Source organism: Syngnathus scovelli, chromosome 2 (genome assembly GCF_024217435.2).
Source record: "Syngnathus scovelli strain Florida chromosome 2, RoL_Ssco_1.2, whole genome shotgun sequence".
NCBI classification, from domain to species: domain Eukaryota; kingdom Metazoa; phylum Chordata; class Actinopteri; order Syngnathiformes; family Syngnathidae; genus Syngnathus; species Syngnathus scovelli.
This window is the reverse complement of record NC_090848.1, coordinates 2,636,686-2,655,128: the sequence shown is the minus strand read 5'-3', so window position 1 is coordinate 2,655,128 and position 18,443 is coordinate 2,636,686. Positions and strand designations below refer to the sequence as shown.

Here is an 18,443-nt window from a genome sequence, read left to right as displayed (position 1 = left end):
CACAGCCAAAACGAAACAAAAGCAGTTTAGTTTTGCAAATCCAAACCTTTAATTGTGGTAAAATCACAATGGATGCACAATATTGTTTTTCCTTAGTGTAGTGCTCCTCTTCGTGCACAACTGCTAAACTAATACATAAAGCAAATACTAACTAGCAGGATTGTGGCGCTGTGTGTCCACCCTGAACTGTCTGGCCAGTCAATAATGGTGACAACATCAGGCTTGCTTCATGCACCGGATATTTTTGAATAAAACCAAAATATTTTTTGTCTAGTCAATTCAGTCTGCGAGTTTTACCGTAGGGATTTTTTTTTTTCTTCCCCAGATTACCTTTTAGAAAGAACTTAAAGGGCCATTAACTTATATTTGCAAAATTTAGTATATAAAAGGCTGCATATGAATGTGCCACCGACCGACGGAGGCATGTCCCGTTGGCCCCGTTGCATTCTGGAGCAAAGAGGCAAAGGGTGCCGCGACAGTTTAACAGCAAAAGAGAAAAAAAAAAAAAAAAAAATCAAGTTATCGTACGTCGCTCGCCCATTGCCTGACTGGCCGGACGCTCAGCGGTGAGCGCAAGAGCACGCTGCGCCTGAAAATATGCAGATCACAACAACATAGCAATAGAACCACAGTAACTTCTGTGTTATAGACTTTTTAACATCCCCACTTGATAGATAATCACACAAAGGGTATCAACAGGAAGGAAAAGTGTCAAAACAAATGAACAACCGAAAAAAAAACGGACTTGGAGCGAATCTGGACATGTTTGTACTGCATGTATTGTTTTTTTCTTTTTTTTTATATATACAAAATGGTTTTTGTTTCTTACAATTTAATCCAAACCTTGGCATATTCGGTGGAAGTGTCTCAAATTATAATTTTTTAGGGGGGGCCAATTGAAGATGGCTGCTAATGGTGTATTATCATCATCATGATTGGCATCGGAACCCGTTGTACAAACAGGTTGGTGGATCTGATACTGAGTCCAATGAGACTTTGAAAGTAATCGGTTTCTCTTCGTACGTCACATCTGCCGGCGACCAGCTCGAAACTGTCGTGACCTACTCAGAGAAACCCCATTACGCCGTTATTAAAAAGCTCACACTACCCCAGAAAAATAGAAATTTTCACTCATACCAATGACATTCAACATTCATGTGCCAGTGTTTTTGTTCACCGTCTTTTGGTCAAGTCACGTTTTTTTTTTTATCGTTTTTTTTTTCCTCAAACACTTGCACTAGGCTTATAAAAATAAATATTTCTCAAAAATGTTTTGATAAATTACACAAACTAGCGAAAGTAGACTCAAGAACTTTGGGTGCAAACAGCTGAATCTGGCCGTTGTTCTGAACTACAACTCAAACCGGTCCCCGCAGAGATTCACATCTGCAACATCCTTTTCCAAACACACACACACACACACACACACACGCAAACATTTTCGTACATCACTACCGAGTCGTCCTTCTTTTGGCAACGACAAACGTATGGACCACTTGCCAAGCCCACGGAGGACCCTGTGCTACAGAAGAACTTGGTAAAAACCGAGTGGGATTTTTCAGTCTTTCTACAAACGGAAGGCCTGCAGGCCGCAGCAAAGGGAGCATAGCACCATTAAATTGTTCCCCCGACACTAAACACCTCTCAAGAGTCTGTTGAGCTATCACAGAAGCGCTGAATTTCCTGCCACTGATACAAACAAAACTCCACGGCGACACGGTATCGAGCGTAACCAATGTATTCGGACGATCGGTCTTGAATTTTAAGGCATCGAAAGGTAAGTGATTCTCTATGGAGGCTATGAGTGACGATCTTTACCACGAGATGGCAACGACGGACTAGGAAAAGCAGAAAACCCCACAGCTATGCTAGAAACTGTGCAATCAGTGCTTTGAGCTAAATGCTAAAAATGAGCAGGCGGAACCCTGCTGGTTAATAAACAACGTTACAGGTTGGAGACATTTACGAGAAGTGTCACGCAAACGTTTCAGTCTGTAAGGAAGAATTTCAAGGCACCGAGCACGTCAGTGTTCATGACAGCAAAGTGCGTACAAGCCATCTAAAGAGCTCTGTTGAAGTTAAATTGGAGTGGGCGGGGTTTGCGCCAGGTGTCACCAAAACCTGGGGAGGTGGAAAACGCGTGATTGATGGAACGACAATTGAACCGATTGTCATTTGCAAGCCAACCTTGCAGCTCAACTACAAGGACTGAAATTCGGAGTAAATTCAGCCCTACACGAGGGTAGAATCTGTCTGACATCTCCGCAAACATCATCTTGCCACTAGAGGGCGTAACCACCTTTCATGGGATTCATTCGGAGCTTCTCCCACTGCAAGTAAACAAAAGACTATCTCCCCAATGTAACGCAGATCAATAAAGGAAACACAAAAAGGACAGGGGGGTTAAAAAAATATCAGCATTAACTAAAAAAAAAATGCTTGAAAGACTCGTTTTTGCTTGACCAAAAACAACAACAACACTTGCATATGTCCAATAGTCATCACCCACAATTTTGCTGCATGGGCAATTTGGAGAAAATCTTTTTGGGATTTAAATTATCCACTGAAGTGAGGTCTCCGGACAATATCAATCCCCAGCAGTGAGTGACCCAAGCACATTTCCGCTCGCCAAATTGCAACTATTTACACGTTATCTACATGCAGGATCCTTTCAGATCTCCACGTTAACTAAATACATTCACACCCTGATTTTTGCCATCACACAGGAAGGTGGAGGCCTGGTTCCACGGCAGGGCCACGTGCAACGGTGGCAAGTCCTCATTTCGCTGCGTTTTCGTGTCTAGCGGGGCAACTCACCACCTGCCCTAATATCGTCAAAGTGTGGTTTGCAGAAACCGACGGAGCCGATCTCAAACCTTGAAAAGTCAACAAGCCATTCCGAACCTCTGCCGGGAAACATTTGGGCCCGATGTATGCATTCATCCCCCGACCGCAACTAATCCAAAAACACTCAACAAAATACTGGAATGACTTTTTTTCTTTTTTGTTCCTTTTGTAAGAGAAAACTCTTTATGTGACTCTCCAGGATAGAGTGAGCAGGGAATTTTGGATCTCTGAGTCTTTTTAGTTGTGTTTCCCCTTCAAAGACACTTTTGGCCAAAAAGGGCTTCAAAAGTTTGTGGGTGGAGGCGGAGTCAGGTTCCCAGAAGCATAAGGAGGCCAAGAGTTGGCACAACAGACTTGGGCACTCACCAATGGAACTTATTAATGATACAGAGTCCGATTCGCCCTCAGTGGCCCGACGACTGAAATACCAACTTTTGGCGACTATGCGTGGAACGTCTCGACTTCATGCTCAAAGCAGAGCTGCAGGTTTGACATCCGAGTTCGAGAAGCACGAAGCTTTATTAAGAACCGGGGGTCAGATCATGAGGAAACACGTTTTTGAGTTTCCTCACGGCAGTTTTTACAAAGTTTAGTTTTGTTTTGCCAAGGTTTGATTTAGTTCAAGTCTAACTTGTTTCCTTCCAAAGAGAAATCAAGATAACAAACCCATACATGACATTAAATGTTTTTCACAGAACGGAAATAAGAGAAGCCAATGCTCGAATTCTTGAAGGCACAGTACAGAAACAAAATGATCTTCCTTTGTTGTTCATTTTTGCCAAGTCCTATGATTCTGTTAGCTGACGTTTCAAGTGAAGGGCAAATATGCTTGCTAGCCAATCAAATTTCCCATACCAGAATGCCCTGGGTTCTCCTCAGACATCTTTCCGAGACGTCTGCACTTCTGCACTCCGGTTAAAAGAAAACGTATAAAATAAAAATTAAAACTAAGAGCAATATTAGTGGCCTCTCTTCCAGAAGGAGGCCTCAGCCAGCAGTTCCCTATGTCTGAATTTGTTTCATGTCTCAGTGCTGTTTTTTTTTGTTTTGTTTTTCTTCCTCAGTCAGTGGACATGCATTAAACACAAAAGATGACTCGTGGGTGGGGGGAGAGGCTCACTCGAAGGAAGCCTGTGTGACTGGGTCAAGGCATAAAAAAAAAAAAGGATGGAGCCAAAATTGAAATACGGAAAGTGACGCAGAAAGCATCCCACGGCGGGAATGTTGGAAAAGAACCAAATGGAAGAAAAATCCCTTTGCCATGTAGACTGTCTGATGTGAGATTTTACCACAAAATAAAATTCCGATTACACTGTCCAGGGATGATGTGCGGGAGGGAGGGAGTTGTATGATGAGTATATTTATAATTGCATGCAGAGAGAGGTTTCTAAATGTTGACTAGGGCAGCAGATGGGCTGAAGACAACAGAGTTGAGAAAGGAAGACAGCTGAGTGGGGAGGGGACAAAATATGCGTGTGAAAGCGAGAAAGAGAGAGAGAGAGAAAAAAATAAAGTCTAGTTGCCCCACCAGTCAACTTGAGAGTGCGAGTAGTTGCCGCCGTAACCGTCGCTTGTGTAGAAGGTTCCGAAACCACCTGCGGAGGCAAAATGGAGGTAATGCGGACGCTCGGCCAGCGTAACAACAACAATCGTAAAAAGTACAGCCGCACCTCCTGCAAAGCCACGGGCTCCTCCGTGTCCCGCTTGGTTCCGAACGCCACGCCCTCCGAAACCTCCGGCGTTGCCCCCGGCGGCCGTCTGACGATAGTCGCGTGCTCCGAAACCACCGGCGAACCTGCAAAACCAAATTCCAGTTTTTGGAGGACGAGGCGACGCATCTACAGAATCCGAATCAATGAGAGGAAACTGCGTCGGCGGACCTCTTAGAGCGTCCGCGGTTGCTGCTCTTGTGCTGGTGCTCATAAGCCAGGCTCTCCAGCCATGAAGGAACTTCCTGTTTGGCTTCTACCAAAATGTCTAGCAGGTCTTTAGTGATGTTCCCGTTCTTGTCGTTGAAGAATGACGTGGCCAGTCCTGAGGAAAAAAGAAGCCTTATTGGAAGCACGGCGACTCGCTATTTAGCGTCCGGTGACAATCTTACCCAGGTTTCCTACTCGTCCTGTGCGTCCAATACGGTGGACATACTCCTCAATGTCACTTGGCAGGTCGAAGTTAATCACGTGCTTCACGTTGGAGATGTCCAGACCGCGAGCTGCAACCTGAGAGATAGCGACGGAAGCCTCTAAACCAGGAAACTCATTTTTGGTAACAAATATTTAAAAAAAATTAATGATGATAAAAAAAAAAAAAAAATAAATTTAAAAGTGAAGACAATTTGTAATTTCAGTATTGACAAATAAAGTTGATGCACAATTTGTCCTTGCGGGCCACATCAAATGACGTGGCGGGCCATATCTGGCCCCCGGGCCTTGAGTTTGACACCTATGTTCTAAACCACATGCGCCTACTACAGGTGCTGGGCTGTATTTCCCGAAATTGAATTTTTACTCACAGCGGTAGCCACCAGGATGGGGCATTTGCCGGATCGGAACTGGTTCAGAGCCTCCTCTCGGTCCCTCTGGGAACGGTCGCCGTGGATGCTGGTGCAGGCGTAACCTTCCCGGTAGAGGAAGTCCTCCAAGGCGTCGGCGCCTTTTTTGGTCTCCACAAATACCAGAGTCAGCGAGTCCTTCCCTAGTCGGCCAAAAAAAAGAAACTGCAAATGAACTCAAATCCTTTCTTCCTTTTGGCCACCTCGGTTCAAATCCGACAGCTGCTTATGTGGGTGATGACAAGTGACAAACATGCATTGCAGGACGCATGGATGAAAACAAGCAGAAATACATAAAAAAAAATATGACCACTGATTGAAAAGCCGAGCAGATGACTTTTGGAATCCAAACGGTTGGCGTGTTGGACTACGGATCCGACTCATGCCGGGATGCACGGAACCGATGAGAATTAAAATGGCGATCGCAGGCGGATAGGCAAACTTGCCGTAACAAAAAAAATAAAAATAAAAATAACGTGGATGTGAGTTTCTCTGGTATAGAGCTTACCAGGCTTCTCCATGTTCTCTCCAGTATTGTCCTGCACTTCGCTGGGGATGACTTGGGATAAAACCACACCAAACCATCAACACCCAACGACCGCCCTCGCGCCAGTACAGCAACCATGTGCGTCTGTTTTTTATTTTTTTTTTGGTGCCCGTGTGTTTATGTGGAACGTCGCGAGCGGGATAGAAGACCGACGGTGCCTCGTGACCGTCTCACCTGTAGCACTGAGCAGGTCCAGGAGAAAAGACCTCTTGTCGCTCTCTTCCACCCAAACCACCTTCTGAGTGATGTTTTCAGAGGTGGAGCCCACTCGCCCCACCGCCAGGAAGATGTAGTCATCCAGGAAATCCCTGGCTAGAATCTGTAGGGGCGAGCCGGAGTGGCGGCTTTTGCTCCAGTGAGGTTGCTTCCACGTGAGTCATGGCGAGGACGAACGGACGCACCTGTATTTCTTTGGGAAAGGTGGCGCTGAACATCATGGTCTGCCGGATGTCTTTCGGCGGCATGGTGTCCTGTTCGACGATGCGCCGGATCTGAGGCTCGAAGCCCATGTCCAGCATCCGATCCGCCTCATCCAGGACAAGATACCTGGAGAAAAAGCAGATGTCCAGCTGTCAATCACACATGTGCTCTAAATGTTTGAATATATTTCCATTGTGATCTTTTAGAATATTTATTTAGGCCTTAATTATCTTTACAACTTCAATTTAATATTGAAATGGCAATAAACACAGCTCTCTGATTAATATGAATCTATGGTCTCTAGGGGCGGCCATTTTGTCTTGAATGAAAACGTCAATGAAAAGCTCTCCTGGCGGACGGAGCTCTCGTGTCAGTCCGTCCGTATCTTACTTGCAATAGTCCAGTCCAATCTTGCCCCTCTCCATCATGTCCACCAGCCTTCCAGGCGTGGCCACCAGCAGGTGACAACCCCTCTCCAGATCTCGGATCTGCTGGCCAATGTCTGCTCCTCCGTACACGACGCAAGGGCGCACTCTGGACCGGTATGAGAACTACAACGCAATAAGACGACGACATTTTTTTCAAAGCAGAGTTTTATTTTTTACATTCTGTTATATGGAAACTTACCTTCCTAGCTTCGTCATATATCTGTAGCGCCAGCTCTCGAGTCGGGGCCAGGACCAGAGAAATGGGGTACTGCTTACGACGGCCGTATTTTCCATTCTCCTACAACATGTCAAAAGAATTACCAAAGGATTTTAAATAAGCAGATGGAACTGCAGAAATAGTGACAAGAAGAAAAGTCACATTTAGATCCAATGTGTGGCATCCTTTTCCATACCTGCCCAGACGCTTTAGCTGCATTCAGAGCATCTCCTGGTCCCTCTGCGTAGATTTGACTTAGAATCGGCAGCAGGAAAGCCGCCGTCTTTCCAGAACCTGGAAACAGCAAAATCTTCAACTTGGTTCTGCAATTCAAGACACAAAGAGTATGTCCTACCCGTCTGTGCGCAGGCCATGAGGTCTCGCTTGGACTTGACGATGGGAATGGCGTATTTCTGGACAGGGGTGGGTCGGGTGTAGCGGCTCAGCGCAATGTTGCCCATGATAATCTCCCCCATGTCGATGTCCTGGAACTACGCAACAAGAAAGGCGTGCCAACAGGTCACACTTGTAAACGGAAAAAAAAAATAAGACCTTCCATTCGGACTTACACTCTCGATGTGATGAGGGCAGTTCTGTCCAGTGGCCTCGACGGGAATGTCGTCGTATTTCTCAAAATTAATCCCAGTGTTGCTGGCGGAGAACAACTCACTAGAGGGTAGAAAAGTGGAGAGTTGAACTTGCGGATTATTGTCCTAAGCGTATTTAACGTGCTCACGCCGGGCATTGGAGAATTACATACACGTTCCCAAAAAATGTGGCTTTGGAAATTTTGTTAGCTGGCTACTGCCTAATCCACGTAGGGTTACGCAAGACATTACCAAGAGACGGGATTTTTAGCGCTGGACAAATAACGTGAAAACATTTCCCTTAATTCACCAAACGACATAGCCATCTTGCGTTTCTCCATACGAAACCCGTTTCTCTCTCTTCCACTTACTGCTCGAGTCGTTCGTTGAGCGGCGTCGGTTTGGACCAGTCTCCATCATTGCAGGCTTCCTCCACCCAGCGGCTGTTTCCTCCCCCGCCACCACTGTAGCCACCATGGTCGAACCTAGCCCAAAAAAAAAAAAAAGTCACACAAACGCAACCTTAATCATGACGTGACTCCAATTCCCGATCATCTCACCGTGTACGATTTGCGTTGCTTCTGTCGTTGAAGAAAGCCGACTTTCCTCTGTTGTTTCCGAAGCTGCTGTAGGCGTCCTTGGCGGTGTTCCAACCACCAGCGTCTGACGAGGTCCCGGAAGACAACAAGAGGTCGTCAAGTTTCGCCGACTGCACAAATAATTACACGCGGTCCGAACGGGGACGGCCACCTTTGTTTTCGTACAAGCCGAAGCCCATAGGCTGAGCGGGGTTGATGGGATTGAAGGAGCCGCCGCCTCTGTTGCCGCGATAGCCGCCCATGCCCCCTCGGCCCCGCTCCATACGAGGCGGGCCGCGGTTGTAAGCGTTCCCGGCGGTCATGCGGTTGTCGTGGTAGCCGTTGACAAAGTTGCCGCGGCCGCCATCCCAACCGACTGGATAGATGAAGACAACAATTAGTTCAGAAGTGACGCCGAGAGATTTCAAATTGAGCCGAGAAGCTTCTTACAGGCGGCGGCAGGTGCGATGGTGTAGCCTGCCCTGGCAGCGAACACATTTCCTCCTAGAAGAAGAAGACGAAAAAGACGACGGTGGTTTCACCAACGGTTCGGTCGGTTACAAACGACACGATGTAAAATGGTGAGATAGCAGTGAAGCGAATGCATCAAGTTAGCTTTACAAAAACGTAGCATTCTGAGTCACGTTGGGGCCTCGAGGACTCAGAGAAAAAGTATTTTGTTGGAAGAAGCACTAAATTGCTGCTCCTCACCATTTTTAGGACCATCTTTGTTCCGTAAATGTGGAGGAATGTATCTTCCTGCAGACACGAGAGAGACATCAGCCTCGTTCTAATAAATCAGTAAGTAGGGCAATCAAAATCTAAAAACATCCTCAATGCAACAATTTGTGGATGAGAATTCACAACGCCACGTTACGGCCCGTTGCGGTTGCCTCTGAGGCATCCCTAACTTTTATCAGAAGAGTTTGCGATTACCGATTACCCGATCAAACTTGCAAGAACATAGGAAGCGCTTACTGTTGGGGCCACCACCTTGTCCGTCTGCCACATTCAAGTCTAGGACAGCAAGCTGGAGTTGGAAACACACAAAAAAGTCTTTTATATTTGTTTTTTTTTTTACATGTATCATAAAAATACAAGGCATGACCTTATCTAATCGAATGTGAGGAACAATATTTGGAATAGCATTAAGCCAAGTGAGGCAATGCTGTGGCTGTTTTATAGACACATTGTGTCAATTCTCTTGGTTTCGTGTTCAGTTTGAATTTCAACTGGGAAAAACAAACCGGTCGACTTGTGACGCAATCGTACCTCAAATTTGAGCTTGTGTCCCGAAAAACATAGAAATTGAGTCACCGACAGTATCTCAAGGTTGACTAGACCTTTTTGTAAAAAAGAAAACCCAATTTGCTGGGTGGTTCAGTAAAAAAAAAAAAAAAAATAGTTGGGTCACAGTCCAATTTTTCACCCAAATTAGGTTGTTTTTCACCATTCATTTTTGAAAGTGTATGACCAAGGCAAATAGTATATATATAAAAAAAATTCTTACTACAAAATATGTGCCATATCCTTTGTTTGTCTACCAATGCCAGCAACGTAAAGTGTCAGACATAAACAATTAAACCTGTCATAATTACATTTTAATTATATTTAATTATATAATAATTATATATATCAATTATATATTTTTTACTATTTGGCTTTGGCACAAAAACACTAACTTTAATACATACATTTCAACAAAACTGCCTGAATAACATCAAAATGGAAATCAATTTTAGAACACAAAGCCAGTATTCTCTATTGACAATTTAACAATGTTAAAATGAATGGTTGGGGAAAAACGATCATTACAAAAATGATCTCAATCAATGGTGTCCCAAGACTTTTGCACTGTGCCTGGATGCCATTTACCATCCAGTGCGTGGGTTTAAAATCAGTATTAAGTCCTTCACTGAATCATCTTATATTGCAAATGCCAGACATCAAATATCATTTCTGTAATCTGCAATTCTGCGCCTTATATTTAATTAACTGGGCAATACGAGGACAATTTTCGGAATCTTTTGATTTGACTGGTTAACCAAGCACACTGACAGTCGGATGGATGGCTTCTCTTAGTGACGCAGAATAATTGAACATTTTCGCGACGCATACGAGCACAAAAAAGCTTGTTGCCTTTGACAGCAAAGTGTGACGCGCTGTCAAATGCAGAATTTAGAGCGCTCAGCTCCACAGGCTAAGCTTTAGCGCACCTCCATTTTATTTTGTGTCGAGCTGCAAGACAAACGCAGTGAGATAATAGCAGACGGGTGCGTTGCATATGCTCACCGCGTCGCGCCGACGGAGGCCGCCGTTATTTAGCTATCACTTTTTCCTGCATCAAGCATCATTTTATGCTTCACAAAAAGATGCGTTTGGATAAAAGTATTTTCGGGGGTGTTAAATACAAAGGTTACGTCAAAAATATTGCGGGAAATACGTATAACAGCTTGACCGGTCGTCACTTGTCGTCAGGAAAGTCGCAGACTGAAGCGCTCCCATTAGCACGATAGCATCTCGCTAGCGGTTGTTAGCCAGTAAGCTAACATCATTCTAAGACTTTTTTTTTTTCCCCCTCGTATGACGCCACGAGAAACATCAAACGCTGCTTACCTGTTGTTCTAGACCATGGACATTCTCGACGGACACATGACTCATCACTATGGAATATGGAGGAAAAATGTTGACGTTGAGAAAAAGACCTCTTTGTTTGCCGGGGTTCGATGTAATGTTATCGCCCCTTTGTCGCGTGCCTCGCCGCGACAAAAGAGATATTCGGCAGCTTTGCAAGAATAGTCGACACTTTGCAGAACGCACGCTGAAATTTGCTTAGAATTACACAACGTTGGTCACCAAGGTGGTACTTGATGCAAACCCAGCTGATGTCGATTTGTTCTACAGCTGGGAATGAAGATGTGTTAAGAAAGCACGCGTGAACAAAACAGAAAAAAAAAACATCCGGTGATGGTGGAAAATAAAGGTAAAATAAAAGTCTTGTGGAACGTTTAAAAATTAGCGAAGGTGAGCATAAAATAATAATCTTTTGTATTTTAAATCGTCGGAGGAGAATATGTTTGTATTTAACATAGTGATAAAATTACCCGGATATGTACCGTCTTTCCGTAAATTGTTTTTCTGCACGTTATCGCAAAATTCGTTAGCTTGTTTTTGCAATCGCAAATTTTATTTCTCAAGATTGAAAAATACAAGGTAGATTTTTATTCTGGTGCCAGGTCATTTTGATTGTTTGCTGTTGAATAATTAAGCGCATGTGGGCTAGGTGTACTATTGTATGGTCAGAATTTTCTACCTTGTTCTCTTTGCAAAAGTGTTTCAGCTCAGCAATGCTAATCTGGTGCGAATTGCATTTTAATCTGGTTTAAATCGGACTTTATCCAATCCAGAAGGTGTACTTTTTTCTGTTAATGCCATTCGGTTCCTGATTTGTTACACTGTGAGTTTATTATTATTATTATTATTATTATTATTATTATTATTATTATTATTATTATTATTATTATTATTATTATTATCAGTAAAGCTGTATCATTCATCACAACTATCCAAAAGCTGATTGTAAATATTTTGATAGCTAATTTGTTGCAAAACTGAAATGAGACACTAGATGGTGCTATTTGATTTCAGAACAAACAGCTCCTTTACCATTAATTCTTCATTTTTTCAAATCCAAATCCCCTCTAGTACTTTGTAGTATGTCTGAATATAATGACGAAACGGTCAGAAAATGTCATATGGTTATGATGCTGCATGTAGCAGAAGCAACTCCAGTAAATTAAAGTTCTCTCCCACAACAAACAACGATAAATAATTATGACAGTGTCCATCAAAACTGAGCATTAATATGTTTTAACGTTTGAAGGGAAATTGGATCCCGTTAGCTTTTAAAAGCGTAAACTGAGGAGTGTCATTGTAGATATAACACAAGGGGCCTCTTTAACATAATAATGTGACATAAAATTTAATCTACTCGATGAGCAAGCCAAAAGCAAAATGAATGCATTTTTTTCCTCCATGGCAACTGTGCAACTAGCTGCACAGTAGATAAAGCGGCTGGGGTGAGTGTCTGTGATCCGTGGTATGCCCCCATCTTTTCTCACGTACACACTTCTGCATGGACCAGAAGGGGGGCACTATTCTGCAAATAGTCACTGGCGGTGGCAGATGGTGGGAGGAATGAAAGGCAGATGGAAAAATCACTTCCAACAACATCGCTGTCGAGTGTTTTTTTTTTTTTTGGTCCCCTTGGGTTAATGAAGACCACGAACGAAACTTGCACAAGTTGGATGTGTTAATTTAGATCCAGTCAGTTGTCTGAACCCGAGTATAGTCAAATAAACATCATTAGACCACAATTATTAATATTGCATTTTTTTAAAATCCCAATTAAACGTCTGCGATGAATGTATAGCTGTTGCTATGGTTACATGCGCGTCAGCGTCGAGAGAAATTCTGTGAAGAAAACACGTCTGGGAGAGAGTGACAGTGAGAACACAAAGTGGCTGAGAAACCAGAGGAACGCACACAAACTTTGTGACCTCTGCAAACACGCGCCTGTCAGAATGAAGCAGACTCCGTGCACGCGCGCGCGCTCATGTGTCAGACAGACGGGGAGATGAGAATAAAAGGAGAATACTGGTTCTGCATAAGAAAGGTATTAGCCTTGATCTAGACGTAATTGCGTCATCGTTTTACAATAGAATGTGCTCGGGGGATTTAAGACCCCAGATGTAATGCTCCTCGGCTTTCTATCAGTGGGATCTTAATATACAGTATGGGGAAAAGTCGCACATGCACGCGCACGAAAATGCTGACACTCCTGACTCAGCAGGTTTTGGAAGGGGAAAGCTTGTCAGATGCACGACAGGGAACGAGCAACCCGTCCTCTTTCTTTTTTTTTTTTTTTTACATTTCTTGAGTTGAAGTAACACTATCGTAATGTATATTCTGTGTGCATGTTTGTGTGTTGTGTAGTTAATATAGCCTATGCTAATACCCTGAGCCATAGACGTCTATTAGACGTCTGGTCTATATGTAGACCTAATTTAGACGTCTAAAATTGGTCTCGGTATAGGCCTAAAATAGACGTCTAAATTAAAACCATCAAATATGATCATATTTCGAAATTTTAAAGTCGGAACCAGCTGTGAAGTTGTTTGGATTTGTGTTTAACAAGCATATTTATCCGTACATGTGAATTGGTTATTTCTGTAACCTGATATAGACGGAAATATACTTCCTTCCATTTTATATCTTTGCATCACCTCCAGATGACAGCCGAGGGGGGGAAATAAAGCTTTTCTGGAGGGTCAAACTGAAAAGAAGGTGGTGGACTGACTGGTCAGGAGTCAGGACAGCAGAACAGAAAGCAATCTAATAGCCTCTGAATTGTAAAACTCGGCAGCACTTTTGGAGGGAGGAATAAAATCCTGCACGCACAATGGAAAAATTAATTGGAAATATGGCTGCAGGCACAACTCGTCCATTGTTGGAATTTGACCCAAGAGAACACGAAGTAGTCGGGACAAAAAGGAAGTTGGCATATGTTTCTGTTCACTTTGGCATTTCTTTTGATGAATAGCACCCAAAAAGAACAAGCCGTGTTTAATATTCAAGATGATAAAGGCTGGAAAAGTATACGAAAGTAACATCCATATTTCTACGTCATAGAAGTAATATTTGATTGACAGTTGACAGGAAAGTGGGACGTTTGATTTTTGCAAGATTTTCAAATCCTAAAATCTTGCAGATTTTTTATGATTACAAAAACACTCCAATTTTTGTGTCAAATTTACAAGACATTTATTTCCCTTTAGAGAGACATCAATTCACAAATAGGAAATAAATTGGCTTCTATCAAACTTTACCTGTTTTTTGCACTGCCTTTACTTTTATGTGTTACATGGCTACATGTCTGATTTTTATTTTATTGATTTTTGTTATTGATTTTTTTTCAGTTTGTGTTACATGGCTACATGTCAGATTTTTATTTTATTTATTTTTGTTATTGATTTTTTTTCAGTTTGTTGGTTTATTGTCTGTTTGTTGTACGGACTTACATATGTCACTTTAAAGTGTTATTTTTTTAATTTTTTAAAATCTTTTTATGTTTTAAATATGTTCGAAATAAAGATATCAATCAATCAATTTTCCCCTTCCAAAAAGTTCATGTGAATAGAAATATTTCCGCCACCCTGCTGATTTATGTGGTGCAAACAATTTAGTGGGATTTAGGAGATTTGTAAGGTATCATAAAAATAAGGGGAGAACCACGCGACTGGCCAACGTTAGCTTACTCGCATCTGGTAATTCATTGCAAAGCAGCCATGACAGAGTTTGAAAGCCTAAACAGTTGCGTTGACTTTTATTTGTCCGCTCTACTTTAAGGTTATACATGATCCATTTGAATCCACCTTGTTTATTTTTTGCCAATATATCCAAGGGTGTGTAATGGAATACAATATTTTATGACGCATTGGGGCTGGCGCTCGATGTCGACGTGCTCCCTACTCGGCATTGCTTCGCTCTCGGGGTTTATGTGAGCGTGAAATCGCATGATTGATGGTGCGCTGGCCGCGTGAACACAAAGATGGCGTCACCGCACTTTCAAGATGACTTGATCCACATTTTGGCTGTTCCATAGATGGTGAGCGTGACAAGACAGTTTCCTGCAAGGTTACACATCTCATTTTATTTTTGTTAGTATTTTGTTATAACCTTCTTGTGTTAGTTTAGATGTTCTACCGTAACTAATGAATTATTGAGGGATCTATGGCGTCCCATCCTGGTTGGTATTTGTGCCACATTAAGACCAAACTCAAGAAGGTTTAGCTGTCTATTAATGGGTTGCTCTGTAGGTCATCGGCAGTGTTGTCGAGTACTCGATTAATATCTAGTCTATTCTCAGCCAGAGACACGCCATTCAATGAGATGTCTGCCTCTTCCACGGATCGAGGGCAGATGCAGGTCAAGCTGGATTTTATGAGCACGTTTACAATCCAACATGCTGAAATTGGAGACACTTTATGTCTGAGCAGCCAATTCCCGCCTCCGTTCTTTGCCCTTGATTTCATGAGACTATCACAAAAGTTGTGTTGTTTTCGCAAACTATGACGAAACAATTAAGTTGATGACCCTTTTTTCACGACATAATTTCATAACGATGAGATAATAATGGCTCTGATTAATTAAAGCTAGATGTGTGAGATTTTAGTGATGAGACGATTCGAAAGTAAGTTACAAGTTCCCTGGGAGTTTTGTGTAAAACTAGATTTATGGTCATTAATGGGCTACTAGCTAGCTTCAGGCTAAAGTTAGCATTGTTAGCTAATGTTCACCGTGTGTGTGTCGCTAATACTTTAGTAAACTTTTTTGTTGGTTTCTATCATGCATGGAAATGACTACAATATGAGAAACTACAACGCATTTTCATCCACATAGTTAGTTTAGCGGGGTTGTCTTTGTTTTAAGAACTAGTTTTAGAAGACTAGGCCCAATCCCATTCCTTGCTCTTAACCCTGAAGCTTTGACGAAGACAGACTATTTTGCCCTGACGCCATTTAAGCTAGCTCTATTGCAAGCGACAACTCAGAACACATAATTGTGCCGAAGTATCGATCATATAATCCAACCACAATAAAAATCCATAAATAATACTCACATATTTGTTTCCCCCTTTTTTTCGCTCACCATTATTGTTATCACTTGTTGCCGAGGGGCCGGACTGTGTAGCCGTCTTATCGTCGAGGTAAGTTGGGGTCTGTTTTCATGCTTTAGGGTTATAAATCACTTTTCCCTACAAAAATTTACAGAAAATTGAGAAACATCTTAGGTTTCGTGAACATACGAGGATTGAGTCTCAGACTAACTGGTATGATTGCACGAGATTTAAAGTGAGAGGTTACTTTATCATTGCATGGTTCTCCAAAGTTTTTCATGGGGTCATGCACTGCGGAAGTCTTGACAGCTGCGTACGAGTTCAAGTGACTTTCCTCATCCCCTTTCACGTTAATGCTTCCCTTATGGCGCATTAGCTGCAATCTACTGCGGAATTATAGCTTTAATGTCAATAAAGCCGTTGTGATTAGCGTGGACGTGCGTGTCGAGACGGCGTAACCTCCGCAAAAATGGCGGAATTCAACTGTGACATCTTAATTCCACGATGTCGGATCCATTCCTCATATGCAGATGCTTTTTTTTTTTTTTTTCCGTCGTACTAACAAGCGTGAGCGCCAATTAGCACAGTCCCCGATCAAGACGCATACGTCATCAAGTATTAATAACCCTTGGTTGGATGAGGTAAGCAGTATTTGCAGCGTGAGCGCAAAACAGTTGCTGCGGGCCAGTCTCTCAGCGAGATATTAGCTGGCGGCACGCCACCGAGACAACCGAGACTCGTATTCACACCAGTTATTTACGTGCACGCGTGTGCATAACAAACCATGTAAGGTTAGCGCATGCCGGATGGAGGTGAGAGCGTGTGCGACAGCTCTGAGAGGGTCGAACCAACTACATGGAGAATGTTTGGAGGAAAAAAAAAGAATTGGATTCCTGGACCCCGAAATTTGGAGAGAAGAGGTTGAGGCAGGGGTGTCAAACTGATTTTTTGGGCGGGCCGCATTGTAGGCATAGATTTTTTCGGAGGGCCATTATGACTGTCATCCCAAATAAATGTATGAGCACCTCATATACATTTTCAAATCAGATGAGTAAAAACTGGTCAAATATTTAAATAAAAGAAGATATTAAAAGTGAAGACAATTTGCAATTCTAGTAATAACACACGAATTTGATGCACAATTTGTCTTCACGGCCACATAAAATGATGTGGTGGGCCGTATTTTGCCCCCGGGCCTTGAGTTTGACACCAGTGGGTTAAGGCGTCAATCCTGATACCTTTTTCTTATTGATTAATATAATTTAAGATTTTCAATTGCTTGAATGGTGATTTTAGCCTTCTCTACTATAGCGTAAATATGTCAGGTAGCAAAAAGGTTTGGTGAAGTTAAAAGTGAAATAGAATGCTGACTGTAATTCAACAGGTAACACAATTATGGAAGGATTGGTTAAATGTTTTTTTCTTATTTGCTTAAATTAATGAAACTTAGGCGCTCTTTAGACTCTGAAATAGCGTGTTGTAGCGTTGACGTTAGCTAGCAGGCTAGCCGTTAGCCATTGTTAAGTGCCTGAAAGATAATCCACAGAATTTAACCTCACTAATTATTTATTTTTTCCTAAATTAAAGTAGTTTTTTTTCCCTTGTTTTCAGTTCAGTTGAGGTAAATGTTCACTTGCTTTTGTGGCATCATAACTAAAACATGATGAAAAGATCTTATCTGACACAAAGTAACATTTGGTTTGGGCAGAACATAAAATTCAAGTAAGATCTGCTTGACTAGATAAGCTTCATTTTGGTTCCAGTGAGGAGAGTCCACATGATGATGGAACAGATGCAACTTGGATAAACAAACATTCAGTCCTGTAAGAAATTTCATCACCTAGTTTGTGTGTGGGGGGGGGGGGACTCCTCGGAGAAATACTCCATAGTTCCTCGGCTCTCCGATGAATGTCTGAGGAATGACGCAGGAGGTGAGCACGACGAACTGAGAAAGACAACATCTGAAATTGCAACGAAACCACATTACTAAATGATCCATGACAGGAGTGAGCACACAAAGCAGGACCAGGAAAAGTGGGTCAAGTGGACCCTGGGAGAGCAGGCTAGGAACCATGCGCACGCGTACCAAAACGCCACCAGATCCCACTTCTCTCCACATGAAATGCAAATGAAAGCGAGCCGGATGGACGGAGAGGTGCTAAAAAATCAAAGCCCGGGAGAACGGCCCAACCTCATCTGCATTTTCAATCGAGAGTGAGAGGCGAAGAAAGATGTGCAGAAGGCTAGCGAGAGAAGCTGCAAGACAAATGGAGGATGAGAGAATATAAACATCGAATATGAATCCCGTAAGACGAACAAGAAGATGGAAGACAGTAAGATGCAGCCCAGTGTTGAATTATAAAACAGTAGAGGCGACTTTTTGAAGATCTTCCCAAACGATTGATGCCTTGCCGACAACCAAAGTGGCCCACATTTACTAGATCGTGTGGGAACAGCTTTCACGATCACGTCATCAGATCGTTTGGAAAAACTCATTTTCGACAAAGCCAGGGTGCAAAACACACTAGCCCCACCCACGACCTTATTTACACACCAATCCATCTTGTCTGCACGACACAAAACACACACG

The 18,443-nt window shown here is 42.8% G+C and overlaps 1 protein-coding gene across 3 annotated transcripts; it reads right to left on the bottom strand.

Moving 5' to 3' along the window:
• Positions 1-25: 25 nt before the first annotated feature.
• Positions 26-11,114, bottom strand: LOC125987909 (ATP-dependent RNA helicase DDX3X). 3 transcript variants are annotated; one of them, XM_049752477.2, is made up of 20 exons: positions 10,792-11,114; positions 9,154-9,205; positions 8,887-8,934; positions 8,626-8,679; positions 8,348-8,551; positions 8,158-8,260; positions 7,969-8,082; positions 7,580-7,679; positions 7,366-7,501; positions 7,207-7,304; positions 6,993-7,091; positions 6,756-6,916; positions 6,347-6,491; positions 6,120-6,264; positions 5,907-5,957; positions 5,360-5,541; positions 4,949-5,066; positions 4,728-4,881; positions 4,518-4,642; positions 26-4,442 (listed from the first exon to the last, which is right to left on the bottom strand). In XM_049752477.2, the coding sequence occupies exons 1-20, from the start codon at positions 10,834-10,836 to the stop codon at positions 4,363-4,365; spliced, it is 2,214 nt and encodes a 737-aa protein (XP_049608434.1). In that variant the 5' UTR covers positions 10,837-11,114; the 3' UTR covers positions 26-4,362. The 3 variants fall into 3 exon arrangements, with proteins under 3 accessions (XP_049608434.1, XP_049608435.1, XP_049608436.1); XM_049752478.2 differs by lacking the exon at positions 8,887-8,934; XM_049752479.2 differs by lacking the exon at positions 5,907-5,957 and having other exon boundaries at positions 10,792-11,113.
• Positions 11,115-18,443: the final 7,329 nt, after the last annotated feature.